Source organism: Symphodus melops (assembly GCF_947650265.1).
Source record: "Symphodus melops genome assembly, chromosome: 3".
Taxonomy (NCBI): domain Eukaryota; kingdom Metazoa; phylum Chordata; class Actinopteri; order Labriformes; family Labridae; genus Symphodus; species Symphodus melops.
Window position 1 is genome coordinate 3,204,189 of NC_136693.1, and position 25,347 is coordinate 3,229,535.

General features: G+C 42.0%; 1 protein-coding gene across 2 annotated transcripts; it reads left to right on the forward strand.

Moving 5' to 3' along the window:
* Nucleotides 1-3,417: 3,417 nt before the first annotated feature.
* slc6a5 (solute carrier family 6 member 5) lies at nt 3,418-24,162 on the forward strand (the record flags this gene model as incomplete). 2 transcript variants are annotated; one of them, XM_079339273.1, is made up of 16 exons in its annotated part: nt 3,418-3,746; nt 4,667-5,125; nt 6,705-6,855; nt 7,297-7,428; nt 7,553-7,726; nt 9,382-9,532; nt 10,107-10,239; nt 11,544-11,678; nt 11,769-11,872; nt 12,659-12,783; nt 12,934-13,046; nt 16,444-16,575; nt 16,929-17,028; nt 17,939-18,039; nt 20,054-20,221; nt 21,479-24,162. In XM_079339273.1, the coding sequence occupies 16 exons, from the start codon at nt 3,744-3,746 to the stop codon at nt 21,632-21,634; spliced, it is 2,337 nt and encodes a 778-aa protein (XP_079195399.1). In that variant the 3' UTR covers nt 21,635-24,162. The 2 variants fall into 2 exon arrangements, with proteins under 2 accessions (XP_079195399.1, XP_079195398.1); XM_079339272.1 differs by lacking the exon at nt 3,418-3,746 and having other exon boundaries at nt 4,658-5,125.
* Nucleotides 24,163-25,347: the final 1,185 nt, after the last annotated feature.

Below are 25,347 nucleotides of genomic sequence, written 5' to 3' on the forward strand. Positions count from 1 at the left end.
CTTTTGATGCATTTCCACTGCTTCTGTGTCCTCTGCCTGTATTGAATTAGTGTGCTCTGCATTAAAGGGCAAAAGGGAACAAAAAAGATGTTTGTCAAAGTTGGCTGGAAAAATAACTGTCCACTGTTGACAACTCTTCAACATCAATCTATTGTATTTTTTTAGAATGTATTGTTCTCTCTGGATGGGACAGGTTTTATTTTCAAAGCCTGGCAGGCTGATTCTCTGCTCTGCAATGCTGCTGAACATTAAAACTCGTTCTAATCCTATGCTGTCAAATACCTTTGATTTGTCATGGTCCTATCACAGGCTTACAAGACAATGAACGTGGTTCATGTAACAATTATGGTAGAGATAATGTAAAATACCATGGGGTGTTTCAAACAGTTCCACATGGGACTCTTACCCCAAACATCTGGCGAATTATTTCCTCCACCAATCTCATCTATCCTCCGTCCCAAGCAGGCTCGTTCCACTTCAAAATAAAGGTATAGTTTCTTAGAGCGTCAAAAATCGGATCATTAGGACGCCAGCAGTGCGCGTTCATGTGACGCAGGGGGCCGTAACCAATCATGAGTGTTTTACGCATTGGGAGTGAGAATCGGCTGCATTATAACTGAGGAATGTTTAATGAAATATTTAAATTTTGAGTTTTAAAGAAGCACATGAATGATACCTACAGTACCTACCTACAATGTATTTATTGTAGGGAGGCCTAAAAGAATGTGGGTCAAATGCAGCGCTGTTTATGTCGAGCAGTGTTTTCCTGATGAAAAAAAGAAAATGTACATTATATAAAAATGTCACAATTCAGTACTTTGTGAAACACTGCTCGTACTTTTAAAATCGCGTTTCAAAAGTAGGCCTAATATCCAGTTGTCAATATTGTCTTTCTTTGGAGTGGACCATGGTCTGTTCTCAAGTGAAAGAAAACACATCAAGTGGCCTATTCACAATGTGCATTATGCTCATTTTATTTTTCAGCACGTGAGAAAGTATGATTTCATGTTTAAAAAATACAGTCAAAAGAAGAACTGTCAAGTGTCAGACAGGACCGATGATGATCGTGATGATGATGATGATGATGGTGGTGATAATGATGATGATGGGCGCTGTGGGCCTCTGGGTGACCTCCTCCGCTGAATCACTGCTTTGCAGGCGCTTCAGCTGGATGAGGCTTCTTATCAGTCAGGCAGACAGTGGGGGGGAGTGATCAATTAATTACACGAGCTCATGTAATTAACGAGCACGAGGAGACACCGAAAATCCCCTCCACTCCGCGAGGATGCTTAACCCCTCAACGGAGATAAAAACGGAAACATGTCGAGGAAAGCACAACCTTACACTCAAAAGATTTTCTATACACGAGATAATAAACCACGTTTGGGGGATTATTGAGTGTCTTCTAAACCATAGTGAGTTATCTTTTGTATGATATGTATGAAACAACTCTGGAAATAGGAAACCACGAAGCTCTGTTTAAAGGCCTGAAAACCATGTTCCCTTATTCTTGGAATGATTCATTTAAAAGCGTCGTGAGAATCAAAACTAGATGTGTCCGCGTGGTGTGTGTGTGTGTGGGTGTGGTGGTAGTAGTCCTTGTGTTCAGCGGACTCCGGAAGACGAGCAGAAATCAATTACAATTATTCTCTGTTGACAATGTAATTAAAGTCAAGGCGCCGGCTAATACTCCTGCTCCAGTCTCTTATCTGGAACCGACGGAGATTTACAAGCAGAGAAAGCCGGCGTGAATAGTAAGTGAGCGGGGCCCGAGTGGGACTGTGCGCGCGTCACGGTGGGACCACACTGTTCCCACCGGGGAGTGCAGCTCGACACACCTCAGACCTCTCAGAAATCTGAGGTATAAAAAGCATGCAAACACTACTTAAGAAAGTGTCTAATTTAGCCTCATTCATGTTTTGGTATTGAAGGTCTGGTGGATAATGGGAGGACTCGCGAGTCTTTTAAAACTTGAAAATATTTATGAAAATAAATTAAGAAAAACAGTTTATCTGTTTAATGACAAAAACTAGTCCGATATGTTCTGCTTAATAACAGGTAATAATAGGCTAACTTAATAAGATATTTTAATTTGGAAAATACTGACATTTTCAACGTTTTATTTGATTGTTCAACGATAGGCCTACATGTCATCCGGGCTCTATCGTATCTTCTCCACCAATAGGGAACAGGGATTCTCTAAAACTGCGTGGTTACTCAGCAACAACGCACACGCTTAACTTTTTTTTTTTTTTTGTCTAACTACATTTATAATTGGCCTGTCAGGTCTGAGATGCGCGTCAGAGGTCCAACCAGCGTGACTCAGTCAATCAGAGCACAGGCCCGGAGCTGTTTCGCTTTGTTAGGCTTAAAATGTTGCTGCAAAGTGTCAAGATTAAACGTTTTCTACGAAATCAATTAACCTCCCTCGTGTTTGTGTGTGTGCATGTACTGTAGCTCTGAACCCCTCACAGTGTGTTCATGGACAACTGTATGGAGGCCTAAAGACAAAACTGTTTTGTAATTAACACGTTTTAAAAATCCGAAAGAAGGCTTTTATGTCTTTGTAGTTTAAGATAAATCAGCAGACAAAGTAGGTTGCATGTACAGTAACTGTTTCAATGGGGAGTTGGAGACTGTTATGCGCAATGCAGTGTTTTAGAATCTCCAGTATGGCGCCTTTATTCCCCCCTGCAGCCGTCACTGCTTCCAGTCCAGGCGTCAGTTGGCTCGAATTCATCCAGACGCGTGTGATTTAAGCAACAAGAAAAAAAAAAGATGCCTCCTCCTTGCGTAAGACTTTAACAAATGAGTAGCTTTATAAAGACCTCGCCCACTTTAAAAAAAAAACTTGATCAATGCTCCTATCGCTGACGCACGAGGAAACGTAGAGCCTGGAGCGCGCTGTGCGTAAAACCCATCAAGTGGAAAACCTATTTATAGTTCACACCATTTTTCGAACATCCTTTTCTTTCTTTTTTTTTACTTTAAAACTTTCTATCTACTAAAAATATTAAGTAAGTACGACAAACCTGCATTATATTTTATTCGAAAAACGTAAAAACAAATGTGTGATGTACGGGTGTACTCCTGTTCAGGTATCAGGCCTTGATGTCTAAAATTAATTCGAATTCTATAAATCAAATCATCCTGTGGACTGCACACACATCTCTCCCATGTGCGGCTACTGTAGTTATGGGAAAACCAAGTCAGCACTATATAAACATTATCTAGATCCTCGTGTTCTCTGGTGTATAAGATCTGCTCTAATGATAGCCCAAACCAAGAAATCTTTATCCCAAATCAGCAGTGTGTGTGCTCGTGTGGTATGCGTCCACGTATGTGCATGGTGCATGGTGCTTGTGTGTGAGCATCTAACACCTCCCCAGAGACAAGTGTATTAATCAGCTGTGAAAGAGTCCGTCCAGTTCTCACGCATGCACCGTGCGTAAACCCAGAGCGCACACAATCCACGCACGCACACACGCGCCCCTGTCGTCTTGGCTCCTGTTGTCCCTTTAAAAATCCGAATCCAAGGCCAATGATTTATCAAACTCCTATTATCAAGAAAATGTCACGCGAAGGGCACCTTGCTCGGCACTGACGCAAACTCCACTCTTTCTCACGGAGCTATAGAAGAGCTTTGCACTTGGTGCTTTGCACGGATACAAGCAGTCCTCTTCCACTCCTCTCCTCGTCTTTTTTACAGCTGTTTCCAGCCTGCCAGCAGAGCTCTGCACACAATGGTGAGTGTCCCAACACACTTTTCTTACTTTTCCAGCTGCAGATTCCTCCTTTTTTTTAACCTTTTCTGAGCTGCATTCTTGTCAATTTGACTCTTTTTTTTCACAGCACTTTAACATGTTTAAGGCACTTTCGCTGTCCGAGGTGCTGAAATGCATCCATGCATTTAAAACTTTCTTAACTTCATTTAAAAAAAAAGGTATTTGATAAATGCAATTGTTACGGGATTTTACATTTTTTTCGTGGCAAATATGTTTAAAGAAAGATACAGCATACTTTATTACTGCTACTTTATATCCATTTGTTTTCTGTTTAGGCTTAACTGATTACAGCCTGGTGCATTCCCCCTTCTGATTTACAACACTACCAAGTATCAGTCAATTAACAGCTATTTTGTAAATACATCTCGTGTTATTTTTTCGAATCTTGATGCTCGTCTGTTTCTTTCCCCTCCCCCCTCAAGGCTACATTTTAAGAAGTAATTTGTAATACCCCCGCCCCGGGTCCGCTCACTGCTTTAACGCCGGCGATCTCGCATGCCTGCCGGGGAGAGCGGAGCTACACCGAGAGACCCGCAGCAGCTTGTCTATTGCCCATAAAAATCAGTGGATGTGTGTGGCTGAATGACATGAGGGGGAAATGGGCCGTAAAATTAAAGAATCTTGCAGAAAGCGAGAACCGGAGAAGCAAAGCAACCCCCTCCCCTCTTACACACACAGGCTTACACACACACATACACACACTCTGTGGACTGTGAGCTGAAACTATAGAGCAGCTCGACCATGCTGCAGAAAAACGTTGCAGAAATAGAATTGAGATTTTTTAGTCCCAGAGCAGAGATGTATTTCTGCAGCTTCAGAGCCTTTCGCTTTCTGCCTTCCTGTAGCTCTTTTTCTTGCTAATCTGTCCCTTTATGTTCCAGGATTTCTCTGACCAGAGCAACATGGCCAAACAGCCGCCCAGCCATCCCACCGGCTACATCCCGACGCAGCAGCCGGACGGAGCTGCGGGATTTACAGCAAACAAACCGGACAACAGTGCTGCGTGCCCCACGCCCGCCCCTCACCACCACCCGGCGCCTCAGCCGCCTCCCCCCTGCAACGAGAGCAAAACTTTTTGTCCCACGGAAAATAAACCGGCAGAGCAGGACAGTAATAAAGCGTATGGGACGTTTAAAAATAACCCGCCACCGGTCCCGGGATCCGTGGCTGCAAATTCGGCCTTTAGGAAGGATTCTGCCGGATCTGCCCCGTACGCCGACCCGCTCCGGGCCACCACGGATCAGAACAACACCGTGGGCAACTGGACGGCAATGAGCCAGACCACCATCATACTGGGAACAGATGGGAACACGTCTGTTCAGCCCGGCACCGTGACGGGGGTAAGTCAGCTAAATGAAGCGTTTCCCTAACGGAGAGCGAAGCGGCTGGAGGCAGGTGCAGGGTGGATGCTGATAAAAAAAATAAAAAAAGAAGATTAACCTGCTGCCTCCAAACAGACAAGGTGCAAACCCTGGGGAGATGTAATCGTCATGCAGAGCTGTAGTAGACCTGTGCTGTAGATGCGTGGTGGAGTGAGAGTTTTTAATGTAGCGATTTGTGTCTAAAATAGATTTAGAAGTCACTGGTTTGGGTTTGTTTCGGTGCAAAGTGTGCGTAAAGACTGTTTAATTTTAACTATGTGACTTCCAACCTGAATCAGTATCAGCTTCAGACTTTACTGATTATAGAGTAATAAAGAGGTGCTCATTACCAGGCATGTTAAAGACTTGTTAACTATTCGAATAGACAATGGCTTAATTGCTTTGATTATTTGGTTCAATGCATGAGTTAGGATTTTGGTAAATTAACCTTTCAGCAGTTTATTTAGATCAAGCATAATGACTGAATGGCTATAAAATGTACCTCGAAACCTCAAAGCTAAAATGGGTTGATTGGGGAGTAGCTTACTTTGGGTGGATCCTGTCCTGATCCATCTGCACCAATCTGATGAGACTACAAAACTTTCAAACCTGCTTATGTCAGCTAAATATCCCGGAAACAAAAACAGATGTGTTGTGAAATAATGAGTGTGATGTTAAGATCTGCAGACATCCAAGATGGAATATTAACCGTGAACTAATTCTCATTGAAGATTCTTTGTGTGGGTGATCTTTGCTCACAGATACAAAGCGGGTAAAGAAAAAAAAGACAGTCAAGTTCTCGCGGTATTCTGTGTTCCCTGCTCTCTGCGCGCGCACTTGGTATGGCCCAGAAGCCCAGGTGTTATCCGGCTGATAGGACAGCTCTGTTTTACATGAGACTGCGGATTGTCTCCAACCGCTGCGAGGGAACACCCCTCCTCTCTCACACATTTACACACACACACACACACACACACACACACACACACACATTCCCATGCATGGTGCTTTGGTCTGAATATTCATGCAGCTTCGTTTATGAATTTACTCAGATCCTGCGGTGAAGCTGTAATTACGCATCGTTGTAATTGCAGTCATGTTTATTTGTGGCCAATCAGCAAAAAAAAAGAAAAAAAAATCCATCTTTCTATCTGACTTTTTTTTTTCTATCTTGCCTTTTTGTGACAGTAATGATCTTGGAAGTGTAACGGAATAGTTTCCCCATAAAGGCTTGTCATTGGACAGCTGGTGCTGGAGTCTGGTAGTCAAACGCAGCTGTACTGTGACGAAAATGAACACGAAGGCGAGTTTCTTTCACACTAAGGCCGCGTGACACTGCAAGAAAAATGTCTTAAAATCCCCTCACGTATTTTTATTTTGAGCTGACTATTATTATTATTTAAAGGTTTCTTTTTGTTGGTATTAAATTGTTGAAGACTGGAGAGTCGGTGTTATCCTCAATAAATAAGTGCTTTTAAATGATTATTCTTCTCATGGTTTTAGGCTTAGAGTGTGGTGTTTTGGAGAATAAATAAAACGGACGTGTTTCTCCTCTTAGGCTGACGATGATGATGACGAGGGCGGAGATGAGAATAAGGCCAGAGGAAACTGGTCCAATAAACTGGATTTTATTCTGTCCATGGTTGGCTATGCGGTGGGACTGGGGAACGTGTGGAGGTTTCCTTACCTTGCCTTCCAAAATGGTGGAGGTAAGAGTTCGAGGCTATTACTCAAACCGTGACAGAAACAAACGAAAAATCTGCCCGTTTAGAATGAAAGTTTGAACCATTACATCCTGAAAGTAATCCATAGGCCTTCAACCAGGACACACATAATCAACGAAATAAGAAGAAAAGAAAAATCTTAGAGTTTACAGAAATGTTATATATTATTCTCCCGAGGAATAAAAAAAATTCAGAAAAATGACATGTAAATTTAATGCAATGGGGTTATAAATAAAGCTATTATTATAATCATAACGTAATATTGTGGCAGGAATGCGATGTATTTTGTCCATGAATCAATCATCTATTTTACGCCCTTTTTGCTTTCTTTTTTTTTAAATCAGCAGACATTTTTAATTAATCCAAATATTTGAAGTTTTTTTGAGTTCCCTCCTGTATAGCCTCCACGTTTGGTTTTCCTTTCAGGAGCTTTTTTGATCCCCTACCTGACTATGTTGGGCATTGCCGGGATCCCAATCTTTTTACTGGAAGTGTCTCTGGGCCAGTTTGCCAGCCAGGGGCCCGTGTCAGTGTGGAAATGCATCCCAGCTCTGCAAGGTAAACTGTCCCCACTAAACAAGTAAATGAATAATAATCAATAATCAAACTCATTTGTAACATTACGAGTTCTCCACTTTTCTTAAGAGTAATTTATATATTTCGTCTCATTTATTTATTTTAGGTTGCGGGATTGCCATGTTGATAATATCTGTCTTGATAGCCATATACTATAATATTATTATGTGCTGGACACTGTACTACCTGTTCGCTTCGTTGAAGGGCTCACTGCCATGGGCTAACTGTAGGAATGAGTGGAACACGGTGGAATGTAAGGACAAAGACATGCTGCTGTTAGGTAAGACGCACACCTTCACGCACACTTTTACACACACACACACACACACACACGCACACGCGCACGCACACCAGAAGTACCCCTCTCTATCTCTCCACATTGCGCAATGCGTCATGACTTCCTCAGCTGAGGTGTCCTGCAGTATAATGAATCCTGACCTGTGATCTCTGCGGTGTTTTCACCCTCAAAAACATTTAGAGCCCTTCACTTTATCTGTTTGGGTTTTTTTTTCTATAATAATTCCAGCAAGGCCTCAGTTTGACAAATTATACTTAAAAACAAATATCAGATATATATTTTCGATTGTTCTTTTGTTTGAGAGAGTCACATTATTGCTTTTTTTAATCCTGTGAATCTGCTATTTGCAGCTGCAGCACTCTGTCTTTTTTTTTTTTTTCTTAAAAGAAAGTGCAGATAAAATCCTGTTTTGGGGGTGAGAAAATGCGCGTGCGTGTGTTTGATGTCGATCTGCGTCGAAAAATATCGAAATTCCGCTCATTTTCCTGTAATATTTGCCTCTGGCGAATTTGTGTAAATTCAGCACAAAAACTGCTTGCTTGACAAATTTACTGTACTGACTGAGCTGCTGCAGTGCTGCAGTGAGCACGAGACTGACCCCTGCTGGCTGAGACACGATACTGCAGGCCATTCAGCACTTCAGTCTCTCTGCCACTCTGAGCCTTACAAATAAAAGAGCAACACAATAATCTCAAACAATTACAATACACAGCAATTTGAAGATACAATGAAATAATTCATGAAGCAGTGAGTAATGTAACATGCACTGTACTAACATCATCATATGACTGCATACGGTATGTACAAAGGGGATACGTGATGTGAAAGACATGCACACAAATAGAAATAGAATGCAAATGTTATAATTTTCTATGAAACAAACATAACTGTAAAAAGTGTTTTATAATTGTTATGGCATCAACAGTGCATGGACATATTTAATGTGGGATCCTGCATTCACAAACTGTAAAAGAAAATAACACAACAAATGAAAATGTGACATCTTTGTTTTGCATTTTAAATAAATTAATTCTTTTTAGGTATTAAACCGTTTTTTTCATATGCTGTGGTATATTATATTTATATCTCTTCCAGGATTAGACTCAATAGTTGCATGGCATTATTACGCTGTCAAATACATTTTATTCTCAGTGTCACAAAAAAAACATCATTTTAGAGTTTTAGATAAGGAAACATACAGTTTTTTTGTTAATATAGATATACATGTGGACCTGAGTAACACATGTATACTCAGACCAGGGTGCATCTTCCATACAGTAAACCAGACTAACACAAATGTCCATCATGTAAAAGAAGCTTCTGTTCCTCGCCTGAAGTGTCTTCTTGAAAAATTGTCAACAGAAAAACAGTTTTCTTATCTTTCCTTTAACCAAAGAATGTGGAATAAACTACAGGCTCAGTATAATCGCTCACATGGATTCCTATCTGGCTGTTTATCTACAAGAGGAAAAAAATAATCTAACATGGTTCTCACTGAGGATCCTCTCCTCCACATACACTCACTCCTGTTTTAAGTTTCAGTGTAAAGAACCTGAGTGGACAGTCAGCTCTGCCCCTCAGCAGCTCTCTGTCTCGCCTCTCCCACTTTGACTTGTGTTGGTTTCTGATCGGAACAGACACGTGCATCCTGCGGGACAGAAACATCACCTCTGTCAAGAACTCCTCTTTCTGTCTGTCCGCAAACGCGGTTGGAAACCTGAGCAAACTGTTAAACATGACTGTGGATGGAAACAAGACGTACGTCAGCCCGAGCGAGGAGTACTTCAAGTGAGTGCCACGACCGACCGTAGAAGAACACAAAGTAGACCTGATCACCTGGGTTTATTGGTCCCACGTCATTGATGCATTTTGTCTACAGATGAGTTTTGAGTTACAATAATATTGTATTCAATTGTCGACATATTTTGTCTGGTAACGAACCAAAAAAGTTTAGACACGCAAAGATCCACAAAACTTGCACAGTGCACCACTATCACTGCCCTCGGGAAATTACCTTAAAAAATCTTTTGTGTGATGTTAATATTGTTAATATTTTAATTTAATTAATATTTTAATTTATCTACATACTACTACCTCATGGTGAAATACTCACAAGTGCCCTTGTCTGTCGATTGTCTGTCGTTCATTATTTGTTGTCCAAATGTCTTTAGTTAAGTTATCTGTTTTATAGTATTGTTTTTTTTATTGCTAGTTTTTAGTGCTCTTCTTTTGCACTGCAGGTTTGCACTGGGGTTGGGGGGGATTGCAATTTCATCTGTGCTGTATGTTAACATGGAGCATATTTGACAATAAACAACCTTGAACCTAATGTCATTGAGTTCTCCTCTCTGAATCGTTGCAGGTATAACGTGTTGCACATCTCTAAAGGAATAGAATATCCCGGAGACATCCGCTGGCCTCTGGCCGGCGCTCTGTGTCTGGCCTGGATCATCGTCTACCTCTCTTTAGCCAAAGGAATCAAGTCATCAGGAAAGGTAAGAAAAACACAAAGGCCCTTTAAAACCATCCGACCTCTGCTGCAGAGGGGGGGAATCTTTGGGTGAAATTGACCCCTCGTGTTGAACATATTAGTGAGTCTTGTTCAACCTTCTCTGTTGCTAGAGGTTTGGTTCTTGTGGCCTATTTTCCTTTAATCTATAAAAACCTGAATGCAAGAAACATTTGATTAATTCAGGTTGAATTCTTGTATTACGATGCCCTCTACTGGACATGCACGGCCTTCATATTTAGAGACCTCAGTTGGCACAGTTTATACATATGTTGTTGCTGTCTGACACTTTTATCTATCTAGGAAATAGTCCCTCAAAATGCACTCTTATTTTAATCGGACAGTCTTGTAGCAGGCTGCACACCGGTGCAGTGGTTAGCGCTGTTGCCTCACAGCATGACGGTTCCTGGTTTGAATCCCCATCGGGCAGGAGCCTCTCTGTGTGGAGTTTGCATGTGTGGGTTCTCGCCGAACACTCTGTCCTCCTCCCACAGTACACAGACATGGCCGTTAGCTTAAATGGTGACCCGACATTGAACGTGAGTGTGACTGTGAGCATGGCTGGTTGTGGCCTTGTTCATGTTGCACCTCCAAATCAGATGTCTAGGACATCCAGTGCAAACGTCTCCGTCGCTTCAATCTGTCTTCTGCGTCACTCACAACAACAACAACAACGACGACGCAGATCCGGCGAGCAGGAAGTTAATTCAAGGCACATGATACAAACTGGTCTGAGAAGAAAAGAGCAAGAATGAAAACCAACATGAAGCATCAGCCTCTGCTCCTCAAGACTGTCTGTAATCCATTTTGCGGTTGTATTTCCTTGGCATAACCTGTTACCATAGAAACCGATGTGGATCAGACCATGTCAGTATGGACAGGCTGATCAGATCTGGTCACTTATAATTTGTATACATTTGTAAACGGACAGTCAGTCAGTTAGATCGGATTCTGATCGGATTTGGGCGGCATTCTGAACAAAGCCGATATGTCAGCCCTGTGATTGACAGGTGAACAGTCCAGGGTGCATCCCGCCTCTTGCCTAGTGAGAGCTGGGATCAGCTCCAGCTCCTGCCACCTCGAATGGGAAAAGCGATGTACTGTAGATAGTTGATAGATGGAATTTTGTTACAGCAAGATAACGTTTAGGACTGTAAAGCCAAAATGTCTAGAAAAGAAAAAGGAATGATGCATATTGTTTAGAAAGTGAGTTATGAGTAAAAGAACACATACTTCATTAAATAGCATCCTACTTTAAGACCTCTGATATTCGTTATTGTTTCTGCTCAGGTTGTCTATTTCACAGCCACATTTCCCTACGTGGTGCTGGTCATCCTGCTGATCAGAGGAGTGACCCTGCCTGGAGCCTTCGATGGCATCCTTTACTTTATCACACCAAAGTGGGAGAAACTGAACGACGCAAAGGTAAGTCACACCCTCCTGTTGAGCTAACCCAGGGCTGCATGTCACACCGGCTGTCCTTCACCTGCAGCTCTGTCTCCATCCCCTCGTCAGGTGTGGAAAGACGCAGCCACTCAGATCTTCTTCTCTCTGTCGGCTGCTTGGGGAGGCCTCATCACTCTGTCCTCCTACAATAAGTTTCACAATAACTGCTACAGGTAAACACACAAAAGGTAAACTATTATCCTGGCAGAATTTAGCCCAAGTGTCACGGCAGATGTCTCTGTGCGTCTGATAGAACTTGTCAGTCATAAAACGTCTCTCTTTGCAGCCTGCTGATCAGTTGTCCTTGTTGTCTCTCACCTCAAGCGTCTCCTTCTTGATTATGTTGAACATCAGATATCTGTAGATATTTAGCTCAAACCATAAGAAATCACTTTTGCTAGAAACACCTAAATGCACCATAACCCAAAGTTTTGAATATCTATTCTAAAATCCATACACCTCAAATATGTTTTATTTTTTTAACAACACAGCAGCTAGACATAATGAGAAAATGCTTGAAGTATAATTACAATCTTAAAAATCATGTTCTCATCTGTAACAGTGTAGATAAACTCCTTTCTTTAAGGGAACATTAACATATTATTAACATATGAAGCCCTGCATAAATATAAAATAAAGAAAAGTCATTGAGTTCATTTATATTTTAAGCTATGGCTGTTATCTTCATCTTATAAGGCACTGCGCCCCCTTGTGTGCGATTTCTGTAAGTGCCAAAAGCTTTTTAAGATCTATTATTTGCACTATATATTTCTGCCAACAGAGGGCGCCATTGCATCTTTTATTGTTTTTGCACAAGCCAGTTATAACTGTGTATATTCAGTGTGTTATCACATGTAAAAAAAAGAAATGCAACACTCTTTAAGTTACTGGAGAATATATATGTTTAATCAGCCTCTGTGGGTTTTTTTCTTCTTCCTGTTTCCTCTTTCTCCCTGCAGGGATACTATTATCGTGACGTGTACAAACAGTGCCACCAGTATATTTGCTGGGTTCGTCATCTTCTCGGTCATTGGTTTCATGGCTCATGAGCTCAAGGTGCCGATAGAGAAGGTGGCAGATGAAGGTAAGATACCGCAACATGTTTGTATCTGCTGTGGATACACCGTGTGTGTGTGTGTGTGTGTGTGTGTGTGTGTGTGCTCCCTCATTTATGTTTAATCGTGTGTGTGTGTGTGTGTGTGTGTGTGTGTCTGTGTGTGTCTCTGTATGTCAGGTCCGGGCATTGCATTCGTGGTGTATCCAGAGGCTCTGACCAGACTCCCCCTCTCTCCTTTCTGGGCGATCATCTTCTTCCTCATGCTCCTGACTCTTGGCCTGGATACCATGGTAACCACTGCTCTGTCAATGTGTGTGTGTGTGTGTGTGTGTGTGTGTGTGTGTGTGTGTATACCCCAGTCATTTGAGTTTCATCATGCTAGTTGAAAAACTAACTGTGAGGATCAGATTGATGCTTCAGGTAGTTACTGTGTCCAGTAATTGACAAGAAAAATCTACTAACGCTGAATATTTCTACATTATCGACACACGTTTCAATATAGAAGCTGAGACGATGAGCAGGTGTTGAAGTTATTAATCCAAACAAGTCTAAAGCAGATACTCAAGCATGAGAATAACAAATGAACGTAAATATGAGGTGGGGAATACTTAAAAGGCCTTTTTTTTATCATGGATAAATAATTGATCATTTCCTCACATTTTGACCATTCATCCTCCTTTTTTCCTGAGGTATTGTATCATTGGAAGGTGAACTTTTTGTTCTCTGGATGAAGTTATTTTTTCAGCCTTTTTAAGCTCGACTTAACACACGTGCCTCAATTTACAACTGTAAATGGTTCAAAGTAACACCTAAACTGCTCACCTTTTTCAATATAAGACAATTTGTATTTTGGCCACCAGGGGGCAGTATAACTCCAAATTCACTTGTCACCCACCCATCAACCACATTTACACATCCAGCCTTCACATCTCAACATTATAATCTGTAAAGATTCCTGTCATTTTCTTCAGCACCTTGTCATTTAAATTAATAATAACATCCAAACTCTCTTTAAAGGCAAATATCCCTCTTAGATCAAATTCAGGGGAGGAGAGAGAGCTATAAGGATTTGTTTTCGAAACAACTGTCCGTTTTTGTACCTCTTATAATCTTTGTAATTTCATTATTTTGTGTCTGTTTCCACACATGGTGATTTAATTCGTAAAGTTTCACAACATTCATATAAGTAACAAGAGTCTCTTGACTTTCCTTTGCTGTGAAGTGCACACTTCACTTTGGTTCCAGCTAAGTATAAACGCTGCACACATTGACCCAATTAACATAATTACCCATACACACCACCCACTGTGACTGATTTCAGCTCAAGTGTTTGAGCAGAGGGGGGTTTGAGGGCTGGGGGGGGGGGGGGGGGGGGGGGGGGGTGTTTCTGTGTGATTGGATTGAGTGAAATGAAGTTGACCTTAAAGTTTTCTCACAACAACACTGACGTAACACAAAGTTTGAGTTCAGCTGAAGAGCATCACATTATTTAACATAATAACATTGTATTGTTTAATAGATGAAACAGAGAGAGAGAGAGAGAGAGAGAGAGAGAGAGAGGGAATGTTGGGAGGAATGACATGCTGCGAAGGGGCCATGCTCGGATTCAAACTCTCAGTCGCTGTGACCAGGACTATAGCCTCTGTATATATACATATATACATATCTTACCTTCATAGTTACATACGCAACTCTCGTTTTAGCACCTTTAAGCTAGTTGTTTTGGCTTCCCATAAACTCTGCTTACATCAACTTTGTTTATGAGGAGAATTATGAGAAGATTATGATAACCCAACCAAACACGACCTTCTTGGTACAGACCACCATGAGAGTGAATGATTAACTACCAAGTACCAGGAGAGACGTCGAGTTAGGGGAGCCTTTATTGGAGCTAATCAGAGAGAAAAAATCACAAAGAAGACTTTAAATGAGTGAAAATCTAATCCTCAGTAACTGGCTGGTGTCTGGTAAAGCTGGACGTGAGGTCATTTCTCTCAAGTTTAATATGAGTTTGTTGTTGTTTTGAAGCCCTCAAGTCGCCCATGTTTGGCTAATGCAGAACTCTTTCTCAAACTCTAATTGTGTGTGGTGCAGAACACATTCATCCCCTTTGTTACTTCAGTGCAAAAAACACTTTCCGAGTTCCGAGCACCTTCATGTGCAATCCTGGGCAAACAAGCGCAGATAAAACACTAACTCCTCGCCGAGCACCGTGATGCTCCTGAGGCGAGCCGAGGAGCAGAGGGCACAGTGGCACATTAAGACACGAGTCAACAGAAACAGTAAATGATGATGTTGCTTTGCTTTGGCAGCGGCGGCTCTGAGGAGCGGCCTGATGGTGGCTTTGTTGTATGGCAGCTCGGGCGATAATAGGCTTGGGATGTTGACGGGAAATTAGTTTTGGGAGCTCAGGAGGAAGGCGAGGAGCGGAGCGGCGGCAGATAGCTCGCTGCCAACGAGCTTCTACAGCACGCACGTAAACACAGCACACAAACTTCCCCCATTTACTTGTTTATATATTCATCTACTGCTCTCCTCCTGGGTTATGAGGCCTTTTTACCTGCTTGTTACTTTCGCTAATCTCCACACAGACGCCACCTGTCAGCCCTCTCGATTGCAATCTAAAATGTATAATAATGTGTTTACAAAATGTTTCATGCTCAGGATTAGAATAATGTTGTTATTTTTGCAGTAATTTCAGATGCAGCTGATAAAACAAGCGTGTTCCTCGGTTGAAATGAAGGCCAGTGCCTCTCAACACTGTAGCAGCTCCTCCGTTTCTTCTTTTTTTTTTTTTTTGAGAGAGAGAGAGAAAATAATTAAAGATTATTTTTAGGCCTTTCTTTTTTTTTTTTGCCTGTCTTGATCGGAAAGCTGCAGCGAGAGGACGTGCGGTCGTTATGCATTCAAGGGCTGAGGCCGGTGTGTCGAGGACTGTGGCTTCTGCATATGGGTCACTTGCAACTAGCTGAGCTGAACTGGAACTCTTGCTGCTTCTTTTCTAACATTGTAAACCTTCATACTTGAGACTTGAAGTTAAGTGCTGCTGCAAACTGGCCTGATTGGAAACCTTTAAGTTCTTCTCCAGTGCAGACAGCCAATCACAACCGGCTGTAGAGCCTGACATATATACAGTATATATGTGCCAATTAGTATGTTAAAGACACGTCTGCGTCTGTTTTTTTAAAATTTTCCTGTCGATGCTGATGTAAAACTTTTATGTCGTACAGATCATATAATGCAGAAAACAAAGATGATTCAGTAGTGTCATTATACAGTTTGTCCAGCAGAGTGCGCTCTGTCTCTGTTGTCTGCAACACTCTCAGCGCTGTCTGCAGCAGAAGTATGCATCATCAGATTGGTGCAAAATGAAAGTAAAAACAAGCCCTTTTTCACTACAGCTAAAAAAGACTATGACATCTGTATCCTTGTATAAGTGCCTGTTTTCATTGTCGTGTAAATCACACACCTGTTGATTTGATCTGGTTTGTTATTTCCGGTATTTTTTAGGCTAAAAATTGCAATTGTAATTTAACATCTTCAATTATAAATGTGATCAGACTGAAAACTTGTTTCTCCTTTATCCCCTCTTGTCCCCCTCCCCCTTTTTCTGTTTTGTACATTTTCCACTCCTCTCATGCTTTATTTGCCTTCCTGCCTTCTTCCTCTCACTCGTTTGTGTCGCAGTTCGCCACCATTGAAACCATCGTAACCTCTGTGTCGGACGAGTTCCCCAAATACTTGAGGAAACACAAACCTCTGTTCACCCTGGTCTGCTGCGCCTGCTTCTTCATCCTGGGATTTCCCATGATCACAGAGGTACGACACTGACCCAAAAACACACATCTATCCGCACTGACACCACATCAAAGGGACGCTTTTAGCTTTCTCCTCGCGCCTTGGACTTTTTCTTGGAATAAGCCGACAGATTTCTGCATTTTAAAGCGAGTCATGGCCTTCAGAGAGGACAGGCTCAGTGAGTGGAACTACAGCGTCTTATTAAAATCCCTGCAGAAAACTTCAGAGGGGGAAAAAAACGCTGCCCCAAAAATTGGATTCATACATGTCAGTTTTTATGATCCAGTAGAAGACAGTGTGAAAGTTGATGTGTATCATAGTGAGATAAAGCCTTGAGTTGTTTTTCTTACATGTTGTGTGGCCGTGTTTGACAGAGCGGGATGTACATGCTGCAGCTGGTCGACACATTCGCAGCTTCCTACTCTCTGGTCATCATCGCTATCTTTGAGCTGGTCGGGATTTCCTACCTCTACGGTAAGTAAATATCATACCGGGCCTTCTTTCTAGTATCCTTCATGCACTATTTTAGCTCTGATTAAAGAGAGTTTGTCACGCCCAACATTTAAATCACAGCGTCATCGACGGCACCTTTCCATCACTAACTCAGCATCTGTTGTTTCTGACTTTCTGTGAAGAAGAGTGTCATAAGGCTGCTTTTCTATTCTGAAACATAAACAACCTAAATCAAGTCCTTTGACGTTATAAAATGGGAAATCTTCGGATCATTTATTTACATTGCAGCTCTTTAGGCCGGCAGCAAATACAGAAAAAAAAAACATCTAACATAATAAAGTTTTTTTCAGCCAAAGGGTAAAAAGATTTTTTTTTAAATATTTTTACTTGATCAAATTGAACTTAGTCATGTTTGGAAAATGACCCCCTGCTATTTTCTAAAATGCTGTTCCATCAGTGGACACCAGGTGTCTCTGTTGTGACATATACAGTAAGTCCCACATGCAGATGGAGGGCTCAGGTGTGTGCAGGAGGCTGTTAGGTAGGAGCAAAGCGTGCTGCTCTCCTCCAGTTTGTCAGCGCATCAGTACAGGTGACATATTGAAATGATTGTGTGACTCTGCCTCTTCATGTCACTCACTGTTATCCGTCAATAAAAGCTGAGGAATGAAGCCATCTGCTCCCTCGCTTTTTCTCAGGGACGACAGAAACTGATATTCTCTCTGTGGCTTATGCACACGCACACGCACACACACACACACACACACACACACGCACACACACACACACACACTCAAGGTGGCTTTAAAGTCTCTGTCCTTTTTTTTTTTAAGGCATCTTATTAAACCCAGGTCACTCTCTGCATCCCATCCTTCTGAATTTCTCCAATTTCTCTTCTTTTATTTTGATTTCCTCCCTTTTCTCTCGGCAGGTCTGCAGAGATTTTGCGAGGACATTGAAATGATGATTGGTTTCCAGCCAAACCGATTCTGGAGGATCTGCTGGGCCTTTGTGACTCCAACTATTCTGACCGTATGTTTGTTTTTCTGCTCTGCACATCCCTTCTCTCTCTCTCTCTCTCTCTCTCACACACACACATACACACACTCTTCTCCAGACACACATTGACATGTGCTGCTTTAAATGTTTCCATTTCCGCTCCTGTCTTCAAGTTCATTGATTTGCAATTGGAAAGGAACCAGAGAGAAATTGCTCTTGTTACACTAAAATTGAAAAGCATTTCATCCTTCCATTTTCCGTCGCCAAGTCTCAAGTTGTTTGCGTTCTTCATTAAAGTCGCTGCCAAATAGTCGGTGTGGCGCAAGTTCTGCTGCTGCAAATACATAAATACATTCGCTTCCACAGTTGTCATTTCTGTAAAAGCGCTGTACGCTTAATTGCCGTATGCCGTGCAACCGAAGTTGTAAATGAGAGCATACGTTGTTGAAAATTGGCCAGCATTAATGTTAGTGATGCTAATGGAAGCTCCAGAAACAGAGGTGACGATGACAAATGGATCGGGGTGGCTTGGCGTGATGCTGTTCCCAAGCGACTTCAGCTCTCCTCTGGGAGCTCATTGAAGCACAACCTTCTTCACGCCTAATACATTTCTGTTGGCCTGTTTGTTCGACTCTTTGCCCACTTTTTTGTAATCTTTCTCCGCCAAATGTTCTGTACAAAGATGGTAGACTCATTTTCAGTTCCCTTTTTTTGTATCCTTTGAACTGAGAGTAAAAATAAAGGCCTTATTGTCTCTGTTATCCATCTTCTCCTTTATATGGAACAGTGGCTTTTTCCTCGTATTAACAGTTTGGTAGAGAGGTAATTGGAAACACATGTTGTTGAAAAGTCTTAAGTGTTAAAAGCGGGAAAAAAAGCAACATCAGGCTGCAGCAGAACAATTTGAGCTGTTTTTACAAAATGTACAAGTAAGACAAGGCCACATTATTACTAGAGCCCGTCAGCAAAGTGCTTCATACAAGACACAATAAGAATCACGACAAACGGAAAAAGAGACAATAAAATAAAAAAATACCCTTCTAATCATTAAAGGAACAATATTTAAATATGTAACTCTGATACCTAGAGTTTAAAATGGGTACTGCAGTCCAAATAATTCAAATCGTTGGAGAGAGCTGCCACCTCTTCCTCTTGAGTCAAAGCCTGTCATGGACACTGTAGCTTCAGTGTTTAGCCAGCTCTGCATGTGGTGGACACTGTAGCTTCAGTGTTTAGCCAGCTCTGCATGGGTCTGTAAAGCTTTCTGCGTTCTAACCTCTCTCCATGTTTCAAAAGCATCTCCAACATTGATCCTAGTTTGAGCAGCTTTTTGCTGCTGGAGCTTATTAGAGACATGCAGAGGCTTTTTAGCTCGGGTACAATCACTTCTATCTGAAGCAGTTCGCTGCAACACCTGTTGGTTTGCCGTTTGCCTGTCAAACTGAGGGGCCAGTGACACATCGACCATGCTGAGGAGCCTTAATACCACCTCCTTTCTCCGGTCCAAACAAATACAATGCTATGAATCTGCTTATATAAAAGGCGAAATATCTAAATTGGACTCGAGAAGTGGGATTTCTTTTCTCTCTTTTTCCCCACTGCATAGATCCTCGGAGACTGGACTTATAGATGTGTTTAGAAAAGAAGTTTCTTTAAAAGAGAACGCATGATTTTGCGTCATTTTTAAAATAACATTTCTACAAAAATAGATACAAACTAGTTTTGTTTTTTCTCTGTACGTTTTCAGCACCACTTTCCAGTACGTGATGAATTATAACTTGCACAGATTTTGCTCTCTAACTGTTCGGTTTGTTGCATGTTTGTAGAAATTCGAGTTCCAGCCTTGCACAACTCATCATTAAACCCTGTTTACTCATCGCTGCAGTGTTTTTCTATCGGAGGAAAGTTCTGCAAACTTCATTCTGACTTTGTGACCCCCGTGGATATGGAGGGGACTTTGTCAAAGACACCGCAGAAGAAGACCTTGAGAGTAAAAGAGAAAGCCCCTTACATGACGTACGTTTCCTTCTTTCCCTCGTCGGTGCAGGGAATCCTAGGACTGAGTCTGTACCAGTGGAAGGTGATGACGTACGAGGACTACACTTATCCCACCTGGTCCATGGTCATGGGCTGGCTCATGGTCACCTGCTCCGTCATCTGGATCCCCATCATGTTCTTCATTAAGATGTACATCGCACCAGGCACCCTCAGTGAGGTAATTATAGAGACAGAGCTGCGAGGAGACAGTGTCACGTATGTTTTGTTTTTGTCTACACAGCTCCACACACACACACACAGCTCCACACACTCACACAGCTGTCGGAGAAATCAATAGTCTCATCCTTTGCTCATTAGCAGGGGAGGCAGGCTGCTGGCTGCTGCCGGAGTATTAATTTGGACATTTTTCTGTGAGTCCGGCGGGTCTCTTTTAAATACTCTGATTAATGGATGATGATGATCGTGGCTTTCTCTCCTTACGTCTCCGCTCCCTCAGCAGCTCTGACAGCCGCCTCAATCACAAACCTTCCTCCCACTTTACTCTTTCACTTCAGATCTTTGCCCGACTGTAACGAATGTATCATCATCATAGTTTTGATTCTGCATAACAACTTCAAAGAGCCCAAATGTTTGGATGATGTATCACAAGCAAAAAGACTCAATGCTGTTCTTCCTGTTGATATGATCACACATTGCTAAGTGCTGAAACATTATAAATATGACAAAGTCCATGAAAGTTAACAAGTCTCTGATAAGTGATGATAAGTTAACAAGGGTTTGTACTTCTTTATATTACTAACGTTACCCCGCTGTATAGGTGGCTAAATCTAATAAAACTACAAACGTCTTAATACTACATGTTGATGAATGTTGTGCACCTTAAAGTCATAAAACGATTCTCAGTAAGCTTTGCTTTCAAAATGGAACTGGATATTTCTCGTCTTTGTTAACTCAATTGCTTGATTTTTAGTCTGAAGTGTTTCAAGCCAGCTTAGATCAACGGTTAGCTCAAAGGTTAAAATGTCTGTGAAACGAGCTAAAACTTCTGACAATGATCACGACACACAGCCAAACTGACAACAGTTTAAACATAACAAGCAGCTCCCAGTCGGGATAAGCCCCTCCCATCCCATAAATATTGATCACCATTAAATATGATTAGTTCAATCTACCTTAATGGGTTTTTTTATGATACTGATGCTTAAAAAAGTAAAGTTTACTCAGAAGTCCTTGAGGAGTCACACTAAAATCGGCCATATTTGATGTGTGAAAACGTGTTGAGCCCTTCGGTCAATCACGTCTTTGGTAACCAGTGCAGCCGCCCCCTACTGACCATTAAAAGAATGCAGGTGTTAAGACCTTTATCATTATTTTTTAAATTTTTGATCCTTCACGCTGCATCCATTGTGGATACGACGCGGTGTACCGTGACTGCCCTTGTTTAACCCCCTTTATGTTGCCTCTCCTCCTGCAGCGCCTGAAACTGGTCTGCTCTCCGCAGCCTGACTGGGGTCCCTTCTTGATGAAGCATCGTGGAGAACGCTACAAGAACATGATTGACCCTCTGGGAACCAACTCACTGGGCCTGAAACTGCCCCCCAAGGACTTCCAGCTCGGCTCCTACCAGTAGCAGCTGCCTCTGCAGCACTGCATCCAACAACTCCGGCCCCTGCAGAAGGGACACAATGAAGGGAGAGACCTTCACCTCTTTTTCTCCCTCCTCCCATCCCATTTCCTCCTTACCGCTCCTCACCCTCTTTGCTTCCTGTCTTCCTCCCTGTAATGTGGATATGGAAACAGGCTCCTTGTCCTCTCCTTTCCTCACCACTTCCTCTCCTCTCTTATGGAGGAGTGGGTTTCCGCAGGTGGAGTCTCCTCCTCCTCTGCTGCTTTGTACTCGGTTAATGGGCTATCATCGCCTTCCACACATGACCACTGATTACTCCAGAACCCTTCCCAGGGATTCTTATTCCAAGAGAAAAATTGTGTCATGAAATGACACAGCTCAGACTGCACTTGCAATATTAGACTCACCGTAGCTGCTCCCTATGGAGTTGTGTATGTGTGTGTGTGTGTGTGTGTGTGTGTGTGAGTGTGTGTGTGCGTGTTTTTGTGAGCGTGTGCTGTCATCTTGGTGCGTAGAGGTAATGAATCATTACGGTGGAAGCAGACACAGGAAAACAAAAAGAAAATTGAGCGACAGAGAAAAAGCGCTTCAACGAGCTCGGCGGGGATCTGTGTTTTGTTCCATCTCTGTACAAATTTCCATCTGCAATACTAATAACATCAACTGCCTCGGGAAAAAAAGGAAAAAGAAAAAAATCACCACAGTATGCATTGGCATCGCATTTTGTTCCTATCCAAGAGTATATATGTATGTATATGTATTATTCACACTAGCTGTTGCTCAGTCGCACTTGCTTTATCAAAAATAGATTACAAATTCAGCAATTGCCTCCTACATCCCAGTAGAGTAGTGAGTGCATCCTGATTACCACTTTGAATAACAACACTTTGGTCAGGATGTCTGCAGTAGGATAGAAGCTCAACCTTATTTTCTCTCTCTCAATCTGAGGGACCGTTTGTGATACCCTCTCTCTCTCTCTCTCTCTCTCTCTCTCTCTCTCTCTCTCTCTCTCTCTCTTTGTCTATTTATCAAGTCCTCCCTGTATTGTGTTAGCCTAGAATGTAAAGTAGCACATTTCCAAGTGTAGGAAACACACTAGAGTAGTTTAGCCTTCCGTCAGTCGGGGATAACATGGCCATTTAACCTCAACGAATCTACAAAACCAGACCTGATATTCACCCTGTGCATATATATTTTAGACGGTGCATTTATCACTCTCTGTGTTGTGAACTTGTCAAGCCTTGGTGAAAACCTTACAAAGTGCATCGCATCGGTAAAGTTACAGTTACAATATATAGATACACATGTATTTATAGCTTCCAGCAGAGGAGAGCTAGCTAGGCTATGATTGGGGATGTGTGTATGTGTGTTTTCATGTCTCTCTGAATCACATGTTTGCTAGCTGTGTATTATATTGTACAGTGTACACTTCTTAAGAAAACAAACAGACTTCAACTTGTAGGTGTGTGTGTGTGTTGTCCTCACAATGTTAGGAGCAGCTGCTACGTGTGAGATAGATAACGATTAGACTAGAAAAGAAGAAAAAAAATGGCCTCCTCCTTTCCAGGAAGTGTACTTTGTCTCTTGTTGTTTGTGGTAGAGCTCCGGAGACCTCTTTACCATTTCAGACTTTTGCCTCTCGCTTCTCTGTGTGTGTCCTCATGAAAAACAGGGTCTCAGGTATACTCGATTCCATCACACTACTCCGGTGGTTGTAGGAATAATCGCATTCAGTGCATAGGAAACAGAAGAATAGAGCCATTCTGAAGCTTAAATAATAATGAAAAAACCTCTACCGGGAGCAGTATGCAAGTGTGATTTAAGAGGATCAGAGACAACTTCCTGATGACCTCGACGCAGTAGCTCTTTAGCGCTTTTAACTTGCTGCTGCTGCTGCTGCTTAGACGCTCCCTTCATGACACTAAAACAGGACGCAAGAGTGACAAGAGTAAAGTTGTTGACCACGCAGCGGTGAGGTGCGCTCAATCAAGGCTCTTCTTTTTCATTTTTTCGACAGTTACAAGAAAAAGCACGGTTAGTTAAAATGAATTTAAAAAGGATCATCTAAATTTGCCTTTTAATGAACTTGAATTGCCTTTTAAAGCCAGTCTGTCAATAAACAGAAGCAGAAGAAGGAAGTCTCTCTGGCCAGCTTGCCTACACGGTTCAAGCTGAACAATTTCTGTAATTAAGGTTGTATTTACATTTTGTGCTCCTGTTGAGTGACTCTGAGGGGCGTCTAAGTCCTATCCACATGTAACAGCACAGCAGCCTGCAGAAGAGTGCGGTGCAGCTCAGCGGGAGTCCAACTGACTTTACAGCCTCTGTAAATATGACATGACAGTCAGCCAACCTTTACTCTCACGGACTGCCAACTAATTACCTATAAAGTAACACCATGTATCCACTCAGAAGCAATTAGTCTGCTCCACGGTGCGACCAGTTGGATATGCATTTTCATGTTGATACAAAGTCCTGATTGGCTTTTAACACTGCGGGCGTTTACTCATTGAGCGGCTAAAGTGTTTTTTTTTTTAAAAAGACGCTGCCGGTGTGGATGCAATAACAGTCACTCCGAGGTTCTCCCTATAACTATTTCTCGAAGCCATGTCTTTCATAATCTTGACACAAAAACGTTGCACAGAGCTGATTGTGCAGTGTTTGAATAACGTAATCAATCAATGAGCACAAAAAAAGCCCTGCTGTTAAATAGCTCGCTTGCTCCGCTGTGTTGCTTTTGTTAAGTCTGAAGCTCTATTTGTTCAAACGTGATAACAATGTGTGTCTGTGTATGCTTGTGTGTGTGTGTGTGTGTGTTTGTCTTTATTAGTTTTACTGAACTCTTCTTAACTATGGATCAGATGTTTGCATGGTCAGTCTCGGAGGGTCGTCTATGGGACTTCTTTTGTTTTAATGTAGGACGCCTTCAGCCTGTGCGTGGTTGCTTTTTCTCTTTTCCAGTAAACAAATTTCCCAAGAAAGTCAGTCCTGAAGTAACCACTCACTTTAGAGCAGAGCTGGCTGAATTAGCAGGTTGGGATTTGAAATCATGTGTAGGATATCGTGGACAGTATGTAGTAATACTTGAATGATGATTGCCTTTTATGGCCTGAGATAGATTTTAGGGATTTACTGCAGGGCTACAGATAAATAGCTATAACTTTGGTGTGTTGTGTCCTCATGTTTCCATTTCCTACTGGGCTTCTCTGCTTTTGTTTTGAGAAAAAAAAAACAGGCTTAGGGTTCAGTTAAAAACCGCATTGTTTCATAAAATATTACACTGAAGAGCTTGCATGTGCAGTTTGTGTTGCTGTAACTCAATGTCCATCTATAGTAATCCTTGTCCTTTCTGTCTCCCTCTCTCCAGTAAGAGTCCGTGCATGTTTACTTTAGGGAGCTTTAAGTTGGACATGATGTTCAGAAACAAGAGGGGTTGCTGTCGTTCTTCTTCCAGGGGAAGGAGAAAGAGAAAAAAAAACCCACAGAAGAAGTGTCTGTCAATTGCAAGTGAACTTTTGGCAGTGAAGGTAACCAAAGAAAGTACTTTAAGTAGGGTTGTAGTGAAAACAGAAAACTCACTTTAGAAGAAAAAAGGAATGTGTCATCTGCGTAAAAGGAGGTTGTGATACTGCCATTCATATCCCATGTAGTGTTCCTTGATGTTCGCCAATACGTTACACAACATCTTCAGGTAACCATTGGCCTTATAGATGTCC